At 39.7% G+C, this 17,759-nt stretch overlaps 1 protein-coding gene across 1 annotated transcript in view; it reads left to right on the plus strand.

The window, feature by feature from the left end:
* The window catches only part of SLC2A13 (solute carrier family 2 member 13), a gene marked incomplete at both ends in the record, with an annotated part of 152,533 nt that overhangs the window by 100,659 nt on the left and 34,115 nt on the right, over nucleotides 1-17,759 (plus strand). The window contains one exon of the mRNA XM_082011851.1: nucleotides 13,320-13,483. Coding sequence (XP_081867977.1) covers nucleotides 13,320-13,483 — 164 coding nt within the window. The remainder of the gene's footprint in view (nucleotides 1-13,319; nucleotides 13,484-17,759) is intronic.

Consider the following 17,759-nt stretch of genomic DNA (forward strand, 5'->3'; position numbering starts at 1 on the left):
GCTTTGGGCACCCAGCACACCAGGTGAGGCACACTTGTTGAAAGGAGCTCAGCTTGTACAAGTGATTCTCTAGATTTCATACTAAAAGCATGTTCTGGGTCTATACAGCTAATGGTGTTACATTTTTGTATTAAACTTTTTGGACTGGAAGCAGAGCACCGCCACAGAGCATATTCAGGGCATGGATCAAAACAGTGTGAGTAGGAAGAGATCTAACTTGGGAATCTCAGGTTAGTGCATGCGAACTTGAGACTGATGCTTTGTTTACTGGCAGAAAAGCAGAAACGTGTACTTGGGATGCTTGCAGATTACTTTGTAGTAAGTGAGAGGCAAAGAACTAGGCTGTTCAGGCAATTTTTACTGTTGAAAGTGAAGAGGAAGTTTCAAAAGCAGCAGCTAGATGCTGCATTCAGGTAGCTTAACCATTCAAACATCAGAAATCAAATCCTTTGGTTTTCAGATTGTCATTTATATTTATTGTCATTATATGCTATATATACATTGCTTTTATGGTCTTACCCATCCTGAATATGAACGGGGGGAAAAAAAAAAATCTGTGTACGTTGGTGATACCGCTTGAAGGAATTTTTGGGGTCTGCCATGATTTCTTCCTTTCTCTGCTGGAACAGATGGGACGAGAGACAGCAGAAAAGACTGTGTGTAATAGAAGTGGACACTGCCAAGTTAATATTCACACTGCACGTATTTAAGTTTGCTGTGCAATTAATTTTGTTTTCTAAGGAAGGACAAAATGCAAGTCTGTCCAGATCTAGTCTTTGTGCAGTGTATGTCTGAAATGTATTACAAGGGTAGTATTTGATTATAGGAATACTAAACCTGAGATTAGATTTAGAAATCTCAATTAAAGCACCACAAGCGAGTGGCATGAATTCGACAGACACTGAGCCATTTCTTGGTATTTGGTGCCAGAAACATATAAAACCATAAATTCCTGAATGCAGATTTAGAATGGTCAGTTGAGGTTGTCGTCTTAGGATATTTTTGCCAAAACCAGTACTCCAAAAAAGGATCTCCTCTGCCACCATGAACAAAGAGCTCAGATGGCATCACTCCAGAATTACTCTTTTGGGTTTGTTTTTTAAACAGTCCTGAAATGACTGTTGATAATGTGGCTGCATCTGTGCATTTGAGCCCAGGGAAGATTTTTGTGCCAGTTATTTCCCAGAACTTTTTTTTTTCCCCCTTACATAGGACATATGCTTAAGATTGTTACTAGTAAGGGCATTGTGCCCAGTAGTGACTGCAGCTATGGTGTACTCATATGCACAGATGCATGCTGTTACTCCTCATTGCTCATCATGGAGTTTTCCCTGAATGACCGTGGGATCGGTGCCAATAGATTTTATTTATTTCTTTTATTATTTATTTATTTATACATATCTGTTGGTGTGGTTCTGTAATAGACTAATTCAGAATGAGAAGAAAATGTATACTTACTGCAACGCTCTTAATGTATACTTCCACCATTTATTCCAACATCATTGAGTGTATGTGTTAAGGTCATGACAGTGGCTTTAAGAGCTCCTCCCTAACAATACAGCGATGCTAAAGGCTTCTGTGGCACAGCAGTGGCTGCCTTGCTGCGTGCTTGGGCGCTGCCATCCTGCACCATGTGCCAGGGCCTTTGTCAACCTCACTTACTCTCACTCACTCGCTCACTCACTCACTAGGTTGGAAAGGACCTTCAAGATCATCAAGTCCAACCATTAATCCAGCGCCACCATGTCCCCTAAACCATGTCCTGAAGTGCCACATCCACACGTTTTTTGAACACTTCCAGAGATGGCGACTCCACCACCTCCGTGGGCAGCCTGTTCCAATGCCTGACCACCCTCTCAGTGAAGAAATTTTTCTTAATCTCCAATCTAAACCTCCCCTGGCACAACTTGAGGCCATTTCCTCTTGTCCTATCGCTAGTTACTTGGGAGAAGAGGCCAACACCCTCGTCGCCACAACCCCCTTTCAGGTAGTTGTAGAGAGTGATGAGGGCTCCTCTCAGCCTCCTCTTCTCCAGACTAAACAATCCCAGTTCCCTCAGCCGCTCCTCATAAGACTTGTGCTCCAGCCTCCTCACCAGCTTCGTTGCCCTTCTCTGGACACGCTCCAGCACCTCAACATCCTTCTTGTAGTGAGGAGCCCAAAACTGAACACAGGATTCAAGCTGCGGCCTCACCAGTGCCGAGTACAGGGGCACAATCACTTCCCTACTCCTGCAGGCCACACTATTTCTGATACAGGCCAGGATGCTGTTGTCCTTCTTGGCCATGTAGGCACACTGCCGGCTCATGTTCAGCTGGCTGTCAACCAGCACCCCCAGGTCCCTTTCTGCCGGGCAGCTCTCCAGCCACTCCTCCCCAAGCCTGTAGCGTTGCATGGGGTTGTTGTGGCCGAAGTGCAGGACCCAGCACTTGGCCTTATTCAACCTCATACTTGACCTCGGCCCATCGATCCAGCCTGTCCAGATCCCTCTGCAGAGCCCTCCTACCCTTCAGCAGATCAACACTCCCACCCAACTTGGTGTCATCTGCAAACTTACTGAGGGAGTACTCGATCCCCTCATCCAGATCATCTATAAAGGTATTGAACAAGACCGGCCCCAGAACCGAGCCTTGGGGAACACCGCTTGTGACCGGCCGCCAGCCGGATTTAACGCCATTCACCACAACTCTCTGGGCTTGGCCATCCAGCCAGTTCTTTACTCAGTGAAGAGTAAACGTGTCTAAGCCACGAGCCGCCAGTTTCTCCAGGAGAATGCTGTGGGAGACGCTGTCAAAGGCTTTACTAAAGTCCAGGTAGACAACATCCACAGCCTTTCCCTCATCCGCTAGGCGGGTCACCTGGTCATAGAAGGAGATCACGTTGGTCAAGCAGGACCTGCCCTTCATGAACCTGTGCTGGCTGGGCCTGATCCCTTGGTTGTCCTGCACATGCCCTGTGAGCACTCTCAAGACCAACCGCTCCATAATCTTCCCTTCCTTGCAGAGGAGGTTTTCCTCACTGGGTTAACTGTTGGCTTTCTCATGTCCAACCCTATGTCCCCAGCAATATATTCTGCTATCGATTATATCTTTTCCCCTTTTCCTTTTCCAGGATCCCTTGACAGTCAGTCATCTCAGTAGCCTAAGTTCTGGTTAAATTATTTTTTTCCCTTGTGCATCCTCTTGCCTTTCAGAAGTGCAGCCCATTGTCTGGCCTGACACTTGTTCTAGTGGAGTGACTGGGATGTTGTATTCAAGTATTTGAAACCTGATACAAAGAAACCCAAAGCCTTTAAGACAGTAGAGGACTTTCTGTTGGTTTTGAGCTGTCTGGCTGCTCGATTCTTAAGAGCAGTGTTGTCTCTGGCCCCTTGGCTTTGATAATTGTAACGTTGGGACAAGTAGGAAGGAAGCTGAAGGGCAATTGCGGGCTTCCTCGGTTTTAAAATTGACACTAGCGTGTAGTTCAGCAACCTAGGAAAGGAGCCTTGATCCAGCAACTAATGATTGATTTCTACAAAATAGGCAAGACTTGGACTTAAAAGTTCTTAGGAAATCTGTATTAGAAAGTCAATCACTATCTTAAAATAAATATATAGCTTGATAGACAAATAGGCTTTATTATGTCTCTGTTAAGTTTTTCTTAGTGATCAGAAGATGCTGCAATGACCTACTCATTATTTTAGACCAATTTCATGGATTCTTAACAAGAATTCATTGCAATCATTCTCATGGCTTGAGCTCTAAAAATGCTAAGCTCTCGAAGATAAATATTACTAATGCAACATCTTCTAATTAAAATTGAAAAGGATAGAATATTAAGATTTCACATATGGATTAATACTTGTAGTGTCACTGGAATATTAACTATTTGCCATAGACAAATTCTTTTGATCGTTTTTATGATTTCAATATGGAAATAAAGTTCTGTATGTGGAAGACTGAGTTTTTAGTAAGATAGTTACAGATATGGGAGATCTTGTACGGGTTTACAAAGATCTTTTGTCTGGTTTTGTATGACCATTTAAAAATCTGTAAACTTTTAGGTTCGTAATAGTATGTTATCTGTAAGTGAACTGACTCATTTAAAAAAAGAATAGAGTGTGTTTTCGTGGAAGGAAGTATTTTTCTTTTAAAATCTAGTCTCCTGTGCTTAGCTGCTGAGGTTTCATAAGATAACCATAATTTACTTGAAAATAGAAGAATTGGAGGAGTGAAGGAGAGGATTGGGTTTTTTTTTAGGTTGAGGGGGGTGGAGGGTGTTGTTTGTTTTTTAAATTACATTTTTGAAAAGTTGTTAAGTGAACAGCAGGAGTGCAAGATAAAGCATTCAGAAATGAGGAGATATCGGAAATCATTTATTCTGTGCAGGGAGTAAAATGGTAAGATGATGAGAGAGCAGACAGAGCTGCTCTGGGACAGAGGAAAAGGGGCAGGAGCTGGTCTGAGCATGGTGGCTCAGACCATCATGGGGCTAAGTGAGCAGAAATCAGGAATCAGTAGCAGAGAAAATGGGCAGTAATGTGGCCGCATCTGTAAAGATCTGGAAAGATTGTGTCGTATTTCATTACACCATCAAAGGCCAAATTAGGGCTTGGCAGCTTTGTGGCTGTAGGATTCATTTATTTAATGTGTTACTCTACAGCCTGTAAGTACATACTACCTGTCTTCACTGTGTGGGTGTGGTACCATCTCTGGTGTATACAGGACCATGGTCTTTGAAGAACTGGCAGAAAATGTTAGACATACCGGTTGTGAGCTGTTAGTCCTACCTAATCACTCTGAACTAGCCACATTCTCCCAAGTAGTTGTGCAATGCTTATGTCCTACAAGGAGATACATGCATGTATAGTAATGAATTTGCTGCTAATGGGAACAGTGGGGCTAATGCTTTCAGGACTGAGTCACTTACCTTGGCCATGGAAAGGACTATTTTTAAATGGACATTTTCATGTAGTTCCATTTGTATACATTGACATATGTATTTGTCATATGTTTATAATTAGGAAAAATGTAAACAAAGCTCAGATACTCCAGTGGTAGGTGACAGTATGATACCTTTAGGCAGTTATTTCAGTGCTGTCTAATAAAATGTGAAATGGTTTCCTCAGGAAGCTCCACCAACAGGGTTACTAAGAGCTGGCCTATATAAAGCTCCACAGAGTTTATGTGGGGAATCTGACCCTGCTGGGGTGAATAAAAGAACTAGAGGTGCAATATTTTGAAGATGTGCCATCTGAAAAGCAGCACTGTGCAAACTGAATAACACTGTCTTGCCATGGATGAAAAAATGCTCTTTTTTTCTTAACTGAAAAAGGACTGTAAGGTCAGATCCTTTAAAGAACAGTGAAATTACGTTTTTTGTTAAACACTTTATAGTGCATTTATTAACATATGATTTTCCTTCTGCCTGCCTGGAAGGGAAGTTTGGGACATTTAGCATGATTCTATTCGGATACTAAACGATGGATGAAAAGTTGGGGTAAAATTGTGGTTATCATTTTCTTATTCATAAACAAAAATTAGAAGTAATATGTTTTTTCCCAAAAGATAAATAAATATTTAGCACAGAAGCTTGCTTTTTCTTCAGAGAGCATCCATGAACTAGGTAAAAGAAAGCCTGTTTCATTTTTTTTCCAGTACTTTTCAAGATCCCATACTCCCAGCTTGCTAACTCTGTCTCTTATAGCAAGACTATAGTGTATATAGTCCCTTTGCTGCTGGGCTTGGCTTAAGCAAAGGGGCTAGCTTGCTTTTTTTTTTTTTTTTTTTAAAATGCTATGTACATTTAGCAAGTCTGTTGATTTTAATGAGGACTGATTTGGTTTTTTGGGACCCAGACAGCTTATGGCAGGCATTAGTGCTTTCCAGCATTAGAATACTCTGGAATATTAAACATAATTTAAATTAAACTGATGATGTCAGAATAAATGAATAATTGAATGAGATATATTTTGTGAAACACCTGAGGGATTTTCTTTCACTGCTTTTATACATATTAATTTTCAGGGAGCACTTATCTGAGTGAGACTCTGGAGTGTCATTATTCTGCTGCAGGTAGTACCTGCAGGTAGTAGTGGATAACTGCAAATAGTCATCCTCCTCTTCCCAAAAGCCTCAGTGGTTTCCATTTATAAAATAGGAATGATGGTGTTTTTTCGTGTTCATAGAGGTTCTGTTAAAGAGTTACATGCCTATATGTTGAGTGCAGACAGTGAAGCCAAGGGGAAAATGTTGATATTATTTTGGGTTTTGTTGCAATGGTAAGCTTATAGGTGTTACCAAGTCCAGCCTATTTGTTCTGTGCTGGAAACTGCATGTCTGTTTTGGGAAGAGGAAGAGGATCTAGACTTCGTTCCTCCCAGTGTTTTCATTTAATTTCCAGCTCTGCCTGTTAATCTTCAGTTTGACTCTCCAGTTAAATTCAACCTACTTCTTCAATGGATTTAACAATAGGTTTCTGTCCTTGAATTTACAGAGCACATTGCCTGTTACAGACTTATGTGAGGGTTTGGTATTAGTTTTTGCCCTTCCCTCCCCCCCTTAAATAGTAGTTCTAAATCCTCCTTGTACTTTACCATATTTCTGTTATGAAGAAGAAAACAATTTCCCTCCCCCCCAGTTTCAGGTGAGACCTGTGGAGGACCCACATAAGTGGGTGAAATGACTAAGCATGAAAAGCACTCTGGCTGTGTGCAGAGATGTATCTGGTGCAGAACAAGTAAGCAAAAAGAAAACACATTTTTCTCAATCTCGCAGCAGATACTGCAAGAGTATTTTCAAATGACCCAATAGCTATGTGACAGTATCCCATTAAATTAGAGAAGTTAATTCCTTTTTGTATCTTGGTGATCTTAAGCCTTGAAAAGTATTTTTAATCCCTGTCAAACACTGGTACACTTACTTTGCTTAATAGCTATAGAATTTAGTCTCTTTGGACAGTAAAAAAAAAATCCAATGTTTTCTTAACATAATTAAATGGTAATCCTTAAAATCTTTTCATGTGCCTTGCACGTGGATAATGTGTGGTGAATCAGAGAACATGTTGGGTGTAAAGAATTATCTGTCAAACAGTACCAAATGCTGAGGGGTTTTATTATCAAAATATACTGATTGTAATAAATGACATTCACTATGTCATTTCACTATGTGCTGAAAGCATTTACAACACAATACATCATTACTGCTAAATGAGGAATTTGAAGGTATAATTACAGTAGGTAAGCATACAGTGGCACTCCCCCAGGTTGCCTCCCAGGCACGCTTTTTGAAAAATACAGTATAGACTTTGAGATGGTACAGCAACGTTTTCCTCAGAGAGCTCTCATGACTTCAGAAGTGGAAGTATGGGAAAGAATATTCAACTGTTGGTCTTAAATTGGAGTCCTGTAAAACAGCAGTCTGCTTCAGTAAGATTTCAGGATGTAGTCCTCAGATATTTTGCCTTCTTAACCTGAAAATAAAGGTACGTGTATCCATTAGTCCTGTTGTATAGCTGAATTCCGGTTGCCTTTGGAGCTAATAAGCTGGAAGGGTCTTATTGATTTCCAGTGGATAGATGATAAAAGACTTCTTGTTTGTACATTGTCATACAGGCACATCTCATCTGTGCCACTGAAGGTGCTGCTGACATGCACAAACTAACATCTTGTAATCGATTAAATTTCTTGTTAAGTATCTTTTGGAAGACAACAGCGGATATAACGAAATATCTTCTGCTATCCTGCTAAAGCAATTCATCACGGGAAATAAAACAAGATGCATTGCATTTAACAGAATGGTATTAAACACAAAATTTGTATGTGTATATATATAATTGCACATGGAGTAATATATTTGAATATACAACATTTTCTTGTGTAAGTATCATTGTTCACATTCTCTGTGATTTTTAAATGCATGAGGTGAAACCACATTTACTAGTATATTTGAAACATAACAACTGTTACTTTTTAGAGAGCAGTGGGGTGCCTTGCAGGAGGGACTGGCACTGAAACAGTACCGTGCAGAGTAAGAACCTTGAGACAAGCTAATCATGTTGTTTTGGGTGCTGCCAGTCTGCAGTAGGGCACAAGTATAGGTCATGAGGTACATTTTCAAAATACGAATTGAAGGAAAGTGGTATATGTGCTAAAAGGGGAAAGCAATCAAGTCATGTGATTTCAAGCAAGAGGCAGCCTGCATAATTTTCAAAGGTTAAGTAAGTGAAAAGATGAAGAAAAAGTTTACAGTCAAGTTGGATCAGAGGAGAGCAGAGGTTGTGAGGGGATCGTACAAGACTGGAAAGAACTCGTTTGGCTGGACAGATTTGCCCTGTCTGTCACTATGTGGTCTTTCAGAGGGTGATTGAGGTTGTTCAATGTTCCCTTTTTCAACTTAACAGTTGATCCTTTAAGATTTTAATTTTCTAAGGAACCTGAAGGCTGTAAACTGACTAATGTGATAGTCCTGGGACTGATGCCAAATAGTAGTGATGAAATGGATTTTTGCAGCTTTTGTGATCAACTTTATTATATGTCTAATGTCAAAGATAAGGTTAGATCTTATCCTTGCTGTGACTTTCCATTTTCATTATCCATAGCTAATGGAGATTCAGCATCAACAAAGTTTTGTCTGGCAAAGGCAATTCCCATTGAAAAGTAGATCTGTGCTCAGATATTTCATAATATCGGTGCTACTGTTGCTATTAATATTACTAATTTATATTATAGGAGTTCAGAAAGGAGGCGATCGAATTTGTGTTTCACAGGATCACAGACTGGTTGAGGTTGAAAGAGACCTCTAGAGGTCATCTGGCCCAACCCTCCTGCTCAAGCAGGAGGTTTACAAAGCAAGATAAGAGATTAGGCAGATGTCCATCTACAGTTTCTCCAGGAGAATGCTGTGGGAGATGCTGTCAAAGGCTTTACTAAAGTCCAGGTAGACAACATCCACAGCCTTTCCCTCATCCACTAGGCGGGTCACCTGGTCATAGAAGGAAGTCAGGTTGGTCAAGCAGAACCTGCCTTTCATGAACCCATGTTGGCTGGGCCTGATCCCTTGGTTGTCCTGCACATGCCCTTTGAACGCCCTCAAGATGAACCTCTCCATAATCTTGCCCGGCACGGAGGTCAGGCTGACAGGCCTGTAGTTCCCAGGATCCTCCTTCTGGCCTTTCTTGTAGACAGGCGTGACATTGGCAAGCCTCCAGTCATCTGGGACCTCCCCTGTTAACCAGGACTGCTGAGAAATGTTGGAGAGTGGCTTGGCAAGCTCCTCTGCAAGCTCTCTCAGTACTCTTGGGTGGATCCCATCACGCCCCATAGACTTGTGGGTGTCCAGGTGGCTTAACATGTCCTTAACTGCTTCCTCCTGGATTGTGGGGGGGTTATTGTGCTCTCCATCCCCATCTTCCAGCTCAGGGGGCTGAATACCCTGCGGTTATCTGGACTGGCTATTAAAGACTGAGGCAAAGAAGACATTAAGTACCTCAACCTTGTCCTCATCCTTGGAGACAATGTTCCCCACCATATCCAGTAAGGGATGGAGGTTCTCCTTGCCTCTCTTTTTGTTGTTAATATATTTGTAGAAGCATTTTTTATTATCCTTTACGACTGTGGCCAGACTGAGCTCTACCTGGGCTTTTGCCTGCCTAATTTTGTCCCTGCTTGACCTAGCGAGATCCTTGTACTCTTCGTGAGTTGCCTGCTCCTTCTTCCAGAGGTGATAAACTCTTCCTTTCCCTGAGTCCTAGCAAAATCTCCCTGTTCAGCCAGGCCGGTCGCCTTCCCCACCAGCTCTTCTTATGGCACATGGGGACTGCCTGCTCCTGTGGCTTTAAGATTCCCTTCTTGAAGACTGTCCAACATTCCTGGACCCCTTTGTCCTTCAGGGCTGTCTCCCAAGGGAGACAGTCATATATATATCAACTTCCTATCTTGTTTTCATTTCCAGTACTTTGGCACCTAATTTCCCATATGCTGCTCTTACTTTCTCCTGCTCTTTCTGTGAGTTCATCTACATAGATGAGTTGCCACAGTTTAACTGATGAAAGTGTCAACTTAAACTTTTTTCATTAAATCCCTTTCATAACATAGGTGTAAATGAGTGGGACGGGCAGATGCAAGCTTGCTCTGTCTGCAATCCTGCTTTGCTCTAGAAGATGTTCTCAAGCTTATATAGTCCATCTTTCAGTCAACTATAGTTACCCGATGTGCCTGGCCTCTTCCCAGCAGTGGTAATACTGATGGGAGTTCCCTGGCTTGTGCTTCTTGTTTCTTCAGCACCTCTGAATCTTCAGAAATGCCAGACGCAATAAGATTGTTGTGTTCAAGCTGCAAACAAAAGACTAAAAAGGAAAGTGTGTATGTGTGCAGGATTAAAAACAGTTAATAACAATAGTACTATATATTATATAATATATTTATATGTTATATATAATAACCTTGATGCATCTGGAATTGTCTATAAGACCTGCTTAAAGGGGGGAAATTCTCATTTTCTTTAAACATTGGATGTCATTGCTTAAAAAGAATACTAACTTTAAAGGAGAAGAGGGAGGAAAGCCTTCGGGGGTGCTTCATTTCCTCCAGTACTGTGCATTTTCAGTACATAGTCTAAGGCTTAGTCTGAGGATTCTGGAATATAGAAATCTTTCAGGATTTTTTTTTAATGTACAGCAACTCTTGATAGAACAACTTCATAATTTTCACTCAGAAGTGATCAATATTAAAATCTTTCTGTATATATCCAACTCAGTTACTTTGTGTGGCTTTATAATTGTCTGTATTTATTTGCTTTCTAAGATACAGTACTTGCTTAAAAATTCCAAGGATACACATGTGCTTTTGTAATTTTCTTCACATTTTAGAAAATAAACTAGGACTGCACAACTTTGTCGCTGAAATTGCATTCCCTTGCAAGAGCTGCAGTATTCACTGTGGTTGTATAATATCACAGCTTGACCTTTTTCTGCCACATTGTTTTTTTCCTTGTCAGGAAGAAATTAAAAAGACCTGTCATTTTGATACATTAATGGGCAGTTAGGGCTGCTCAGGTTGGTATAAAAAATGGACATACAAAAACAGGTAAACATAAGCAAATATATTTAGTGGTTATCATAATCTATGCAAGTGTTCTTTTAAACTTTTCAAATTATATCGCTGTGCCATGATAAACATGAATGTCATTGCCCGGCACCCAGGCTTTGGTAGCTTGGCATTTGCATTTGCAGAATCGAAATTTCCCTGGTTTGTTTTCTGTAGAAATGAAAGATGTTGTTTGTTTATGGATAAACAGTAAGCTTCTAGTTGAGAATATATAACCAGTGAGCACAGTAAGCAACCAGAAGGAATGTAGGGGAGCAGAAGGTGCCTGTTTGTATATGTCAAACTAGTAGACATCTATGTGCTTGTATGTGGTTCTTTATTCTTTGCTTTTTTAACCATATAGAATCAGTACGCTATACATTGCTGCTGACAACTGGCAATTTCTGACTTCCCAGTAGAATTGGATTTTGAGAAGATTTAGATGTGTGGCTTCCTGAAGCCTTGTCTGGTGGAAGTAAATAGGAGTTTCATAGTAGATGTCAGCAGGCCAAGACTTGGCATTTATTGTTATTTTCCTACCCTTAAGAAGAAAAAGAAAGGTGTACTGGGAGATCAGAGACTGTTTGGATTATTTTGGTGACTAGAACAGTGCAGTATGATGTAAGTTTTGACAGGCAGTTAGCAATTTAATTTAGAGAGCCTTAAGAAGTGAGGATGCATTAACATTAGTGTTTTAATTCAGATGTCGTCTGTGCTTCATGAATCTCCATCTCTCCAAGATTTGCATTCTTGCCGGGATCTCAGAGTGTGCAACTCTTTCAGACAAAATGAGCCTGGGTGAGGTGTTGCAGTTGCTAACGGGAAGGGAGACCACAGGGCCAGGCGCAGTACCCATGTGTATGTAGATACTGGGTCCTCAGTACCAACAGTTGCACTCTGGAGGTCCCCTCCTGCTGCACCACGAGTTGGTTGTGTAGGCATGGCCTCAAATGGCTGTACTGGTAGGGAAGAGGAGCTGAGGAAGGGAGCTGGGAAGATCTGAATACCTTGTCTTAGCCAATGGGCGAGGCAGTGACATCCAGCAATAGGTGCAATTATTTATGGCTGGTAGTGTCTTAAATGGTTCAAGCACTCTTGCAAGTAGTCAGCTGAGCATATTGTCTGTCATGGGTTATTAATTGAAATAAAAAGTGGTTTATGCTTAGAATAGAAAAATGTGGGCCACTAAAATTTCTGAGGATAACACATTGGGCATTAAGACAACAAGGTGACATTTAAAGCAAGCTGCGCTTTGACCGGGGCGGGGGGGAAGTGAGCTTTGACATTTTTGATGATTATCACTGTGTGAAAGCCTATAGGCTGCTAGGTATTTGAGGGCTTGAATATTCAGTAATTCAGTCAGCACAAATTAATAGAACAAGATGAAAAGTTCTTCTGCAGCATGAAAAAACTACTTGTGTTTTCTTGAAGGTTTATTTAGCTCTCCCTGAGAACATAGGCACAATATCTGTGTTCATTTGATCTCTGTGAAAAATGGAAGAAGGCTTCCTTTTTTTTTCCCCTTTTCATTTTGCTCAGTTGACTTATTTATGAGTTACTGTTTGTGTGGAATGGTTGATTCGTTTTAGAGGGAAGTGGAAACTTCTGTCAAATGCTCCTGTTGGGTATAAATTCATGTCCCTGCAATGTGGTGCTAAGACATTTCAAAGCAATCGTATTCTGGTTGAGACAAAAATAATATGATAGAGAAGGTTTTGGGTGCTTCAGCGATGGTGAAATAAAACTGCAAAACCTCAAACCAGGAGGTTGCAAGTGTCACTTGCAACGTGTTGGATGGCATAGATTAGTTCTGTGTGACCTTTAGTGGGAGTGAAAATGTATTTGATTTTTGAGCTGTCTTTCCCTAGACAGTACACAGAGTGCTAAAATCCTGCCTGTTTTGGAAGAAGAAAGATAGAGCACAAAGCAACAGCTGGATTTGAAAGCGGATTTATTTAAATTAAAAATGCAAACCTCTTTTCTAGCAGAATATGATTGACCATTGAAAATATAAACAGCCAAGGGAATGGCAATTTGTCTCTTGATGTCTTCCAGTCAAAACTTTAGTGAAGCACAAGTTATGCCTTGGTTATGCCTGATTTCCCAGGGTAATAGGGTGTTAGTCTGCAGCTGCATTATGCAGGAGGTCACACTTGATATTTGTTATGATCTTTTTTTATTTAAAATCAGAAACTATAACATGAGCCAAATTGGAATCAGCGGTGTTCGTATTTGTCTTTTCCTCTGCTCACAGGTACTACAGTGCTACCATTTTGCAGATGTCGGGAGTTGAAGACGACAGGCTTGCAATCTGGCTGGCTGCACTGACAGCATTTATAAACTTCATTTTTACTCTTGTGGGAGTCTGGCTTGTTGAAAGAATGGGTCGCCGGAAACTTACACTTGGTAGCTTAATGGGTGAGTACTTAATTAGTGTATTGTATATTCCTCGTAATTATTAATAAAATTAAAATAAAATCTCAAGTGTTAATTTTATCAAAGCAGTCCTCTAAAATAACAGTGTTGACCCCATCTTCTGCCTGTAATCATATAGCTTTTCAAGACTAGTAGTATAATACCACAGCTAAGGGCTGATTTTAAAAATAGAGATTTAGCATGTTATTTTTTCAGGTGCAGTTGCTCCTTCAAGCCATGTTTGGCAATGTTTTCATTTAGCTTTTAAAGCCTTTTTTTCAGTATAAGGAAACAAATGTTTGGAACTTCACAGCTGGTAAGTTTCTAAATCTCATGTGTGTATATGTGAGATATAATTTCTGTTTCATTAATGTAAATTCAGAACATCTTAACAGAACTACTGGAGAAAGCGTATTGCATAGCCATTGCAACACTTTTTAAAAAGTAATGCAGTTCTTTGCATAGTTATCTCAAATACAAGACAGTAAATACCTTACCTACACTAATGTAATTTTAATTCATCTCCTATATGAGATACTAAAAGACAGAATTCTCTATTTGTACGTTTTGTCCAAATATTCAAACACTGTAACTCATGTAGCCATCTCTTGGAAGGTGGAAAAGGCAGAGCAAGCAATCTTGCCTATGCTCAGCTGCGTCCTACCATTTACCCAGTAAGTCCTTGCTTGCTCTTGCCTTACGTGCTTGTTCTGGCTGAAGGAATCTGTGACTGATACCTGCCTCTGCCTGGAAGGTTCAGACATTTCCAAGAACGGGGTTTGGAAAAGAGAAACAATTCCTGCTCCTCTTGAAATCATGTTCACAAGTGTTTAACTGGGAAGGTTTAATGTCTCCATATTTTGTTCTGTTGTCGCTGTCAGGGATCCAAACTTCTGGTTAATGCAACACAGCAGAGTGGGTGACCACCTGCCAAGTTGCTGGCCATCTGCAGTTCCCAAGGGATGGGAGTTAATCTACACTCACAGTATTTGAATGCATTTATATAGGCAAAACGGTGATGGCACAGTGTCACATCTGATTTGATACACAGTTACACAAATTTGTAAATTAAAACATGCAGTTTGGAGGCAATTTGGTATTTCCAAATTGTAATAAATCCGTATTTGGTGTATCACCATTTTGATTTGGAGTCGAGAAACCTGAAGTGTTTTTCACAATCCAAATTCAGAAATGTGGTCATGACAGAGGAGATTAGAAAAGCACGTTCCTCACGTCTTAAAAAATAAAGAACAAAAATCTCAGATTGCAAGTTTTATCACAGTCTACCTCCAGATCAGTTAAAATACATCTCCCCTATAAGTTCTTCTATGACTCCATCCAGTGCCAAGTCTTTCAGAGGGGAAATATCCAGTTCTGTACCATTCCTTATGCTCAGTACCCTTTTTTCCCGTGTGGTACTTGTCAGTTTTCTTGTCTTTCCGAGAAGTGGATCTCTCCTGGCACTGCACTTCTGGTTCTTGGGTGCTGCCTCTCCTTTGTACTCTATTGGAATGGAGTATTTATATATTTGGCTCTGATACCTCGTACGTCTGGCCAGCCCATAGGGAGTTTATTGCTTATCTGGACCCAGCTGTCTAGATGTGATTCCCATGTGGACTTCTGACAGAAAAAATTGTCTATGGACCATCGCAGAACTCTTTGCTTTTTGGCTCTGGTTAACATATTCAAAGGTCATACATTTGAAATGTAGATATAAATGTCTCTTACAAAGCATATTAGTCATAGAACAGAGAAGAATATAGAAATTAGACACAGAATTAATGAACAAGAATAATACAGTTAAGAGTTACTTGTTTACGATGTTTGGAGACAAAGTAATTGCTTGCTGAAAATATTCTTGGTCCTTCTGTGGTCAGTTGCCAGTCTGCAGCATCACCTGACCCATGCTCCATTGCTTGCTGTGTGCTTTATCATATGGTCCCTCCTTAAGGAAGATACAAATAATGACAGTAATGAAATCATATGTCACGTCTCTGTACTATTTAGAAATTTTTTATGCAACGTTTGATACTTTGATTTAGGTAGTGGTGGATATGATGTGTTTTCCTTAGCAAGAGGGCTGTTTAATAAAATGATAATTACTAAATCTGCTGATGGATTTGATTTCCATAATGAATTTTCTTATGCGGTAAGCTTATATTTTAGTGCTGTACTTCGGTTTGCGTTTCTAAGTTAACACTTGGAAACACTGAGTTATTACTGTCTGCTTCTCTGGTCTTTGGAGAAGCCAGGTATGCCCCAGTCTCTCATTACATAAAATGAAGACAAAACTACTACCTTTGTCTGCTGCTGCAAGGGTGTGGTGGTTTTTTTTGGTAAAGGTTATTTGAGTTCATGTTTGTTAGATGATAACCTACAAGGATAATCAGTAGAGAGATAGTAACATTAATATTTTGATTAAAAGCCAACATACTGTAATTTAATTTTGTAAACCCATGCAGCTTTTCCTGCTTTCTGAAAACATTTGGAAAAGAGCTATTTTACATTTAATTTAATATATCTTCATAATATTCCAAATATGAGAAACTTTTGAAAAATTGAGTCTTTTAGATAGATCCAGAAGCATTTGGAAAATTACAGTAAACTGCTTCTGCCAACAAAAAAAAAAAGTAAAAAAATTACACCTTCTTATTTCTCTTTACTATAGTTACTGATTCCTCTTAATTGCCCATTCATTTTATATCTTGGCATCATTTCTTTACCTTTCTTTTCTTCTTTTTCTTCCGTTAATTTCTTTCTTCAAAGCTGTTAATTGGGAAACATGCAGAAATTTTGACAGTGCAGTATCCATTTTATTTGTCTTTTCCTTTTTCCCGTTCAGAAATTGTCAATTTGAAAGCATGCCCAAATTTCTTGGGCATCAGACAATTTGTATCTCTTTTTGTAACAGAGAAGATCTAAAATATCTTCAGGATATTTCTTTTTTTTTTTTTCCTTCATCTCACTAATGATGTACTGTAATTGTATGTTTTTGTTCATCATGGACAAACTTCCCACAGAATGAAAATATGTAACAAACTTCATTTGCCAAGTTTACACATTCAGTACTTTTCCAAAGAAATAAGACATTTGCAGAGGTACTGGAAGTGAGTAGTAGTGTATTTGGTTAACCTAAAAGACAGACAAAGCATATTTAGAATGAATATAAATAAGATTATAGGCCCTGTCTAAAGATATTTGCTGTCTGGTCTATTGCTTTTCCAAAGTACAGTAAATCTAGTGCAATATCCAGCCTGCCCAGAAAACTGGGGTTATTAGCGTACCTACTAGCCACAGCAGTACAAAGCCAAGTATAGAATAAACTGAAATCACATTTTATGGGGGGTAGGTGCTTTCTCCACATACAGTTTGTGGTTGAGTTTAAGGTCTTAGTTGCCTTGGTTTCAGGTATATGTGTGGTCCAATCATCTGCAGCTTGTGCATATTAATGCCTATTAGCCACGGCTGCTGCACAGGCACATTCATGAATAATTTTATTACACAGACCTTGGTACTTAAGATATTATTTATATTTCAGGAAACGTTTTTCACATACTTGGTGTGTTTGCCTGCGAGGAAGCTCTTGCTTTTTCTCTTTAAAAGCACCATCTAACCCGTCCCTGAAATTACCAAACAACCCCTCTGCCCTTCACCCACCAAAAAACCCCAAATCCCAAACTAAAAAACAGATTATGTGTAATTTCTTAAAGATTACCAGAGTGACATGTTAAGGTTTTTAATGTAGTGGCATTTCTAAAGGTTTGCGCAGATGCATTTCTGAGAAAATTGCTCACTTGCTTCTAACACACAAAGAAGGGATGATGAGGAGTATTTGGAATTGAATACAGTATCCTTCATTTGCCCTCAACTATTAAGTTATATCACTGCATGCTTCTGAATATATGCTGCCTTCCAACTGGGGTGTGCTTCAATGGTTTGTGAGTCTGTTTTTGGTATGGGAAGGATAATGTTATTAGATCATTAGTAACTAACTCACAAATAATGTTATTACTAATTTTGTATTTTTATATCAAGCTATACGTGCTATATGTGACCTCTCAAATAAAATATGCCACATAAGTAGTGAGTATACATATAGGTATACGGTATATTTTACACAACATAGAACTCAATGCCTTGTCAAGTAGCAAGCTGTAAAGGTTTCATAAGTCTGAGTTTGGGATAGTTGCAGCAGTATCATGAGTAGTGAAGTATATAAATTTTCATGAAAATGTCACACACACATAATACGTAGTATCAAATAAGGTGAGAAAACTAT

This window comes from Phaethon aethereus (genome assembly GCF_964289735.1).
Source record: "Phaethon aethereus genome assembly, chromosome: 1".
In the NCBI taxonomy this organism is placed as follows: domain Eukaryota; kingdom Metazoa; phylum Chordata; class Aves; order Phaethontiformes; family Phaethontidae; genus Phaethon; species Phaethon aethereus.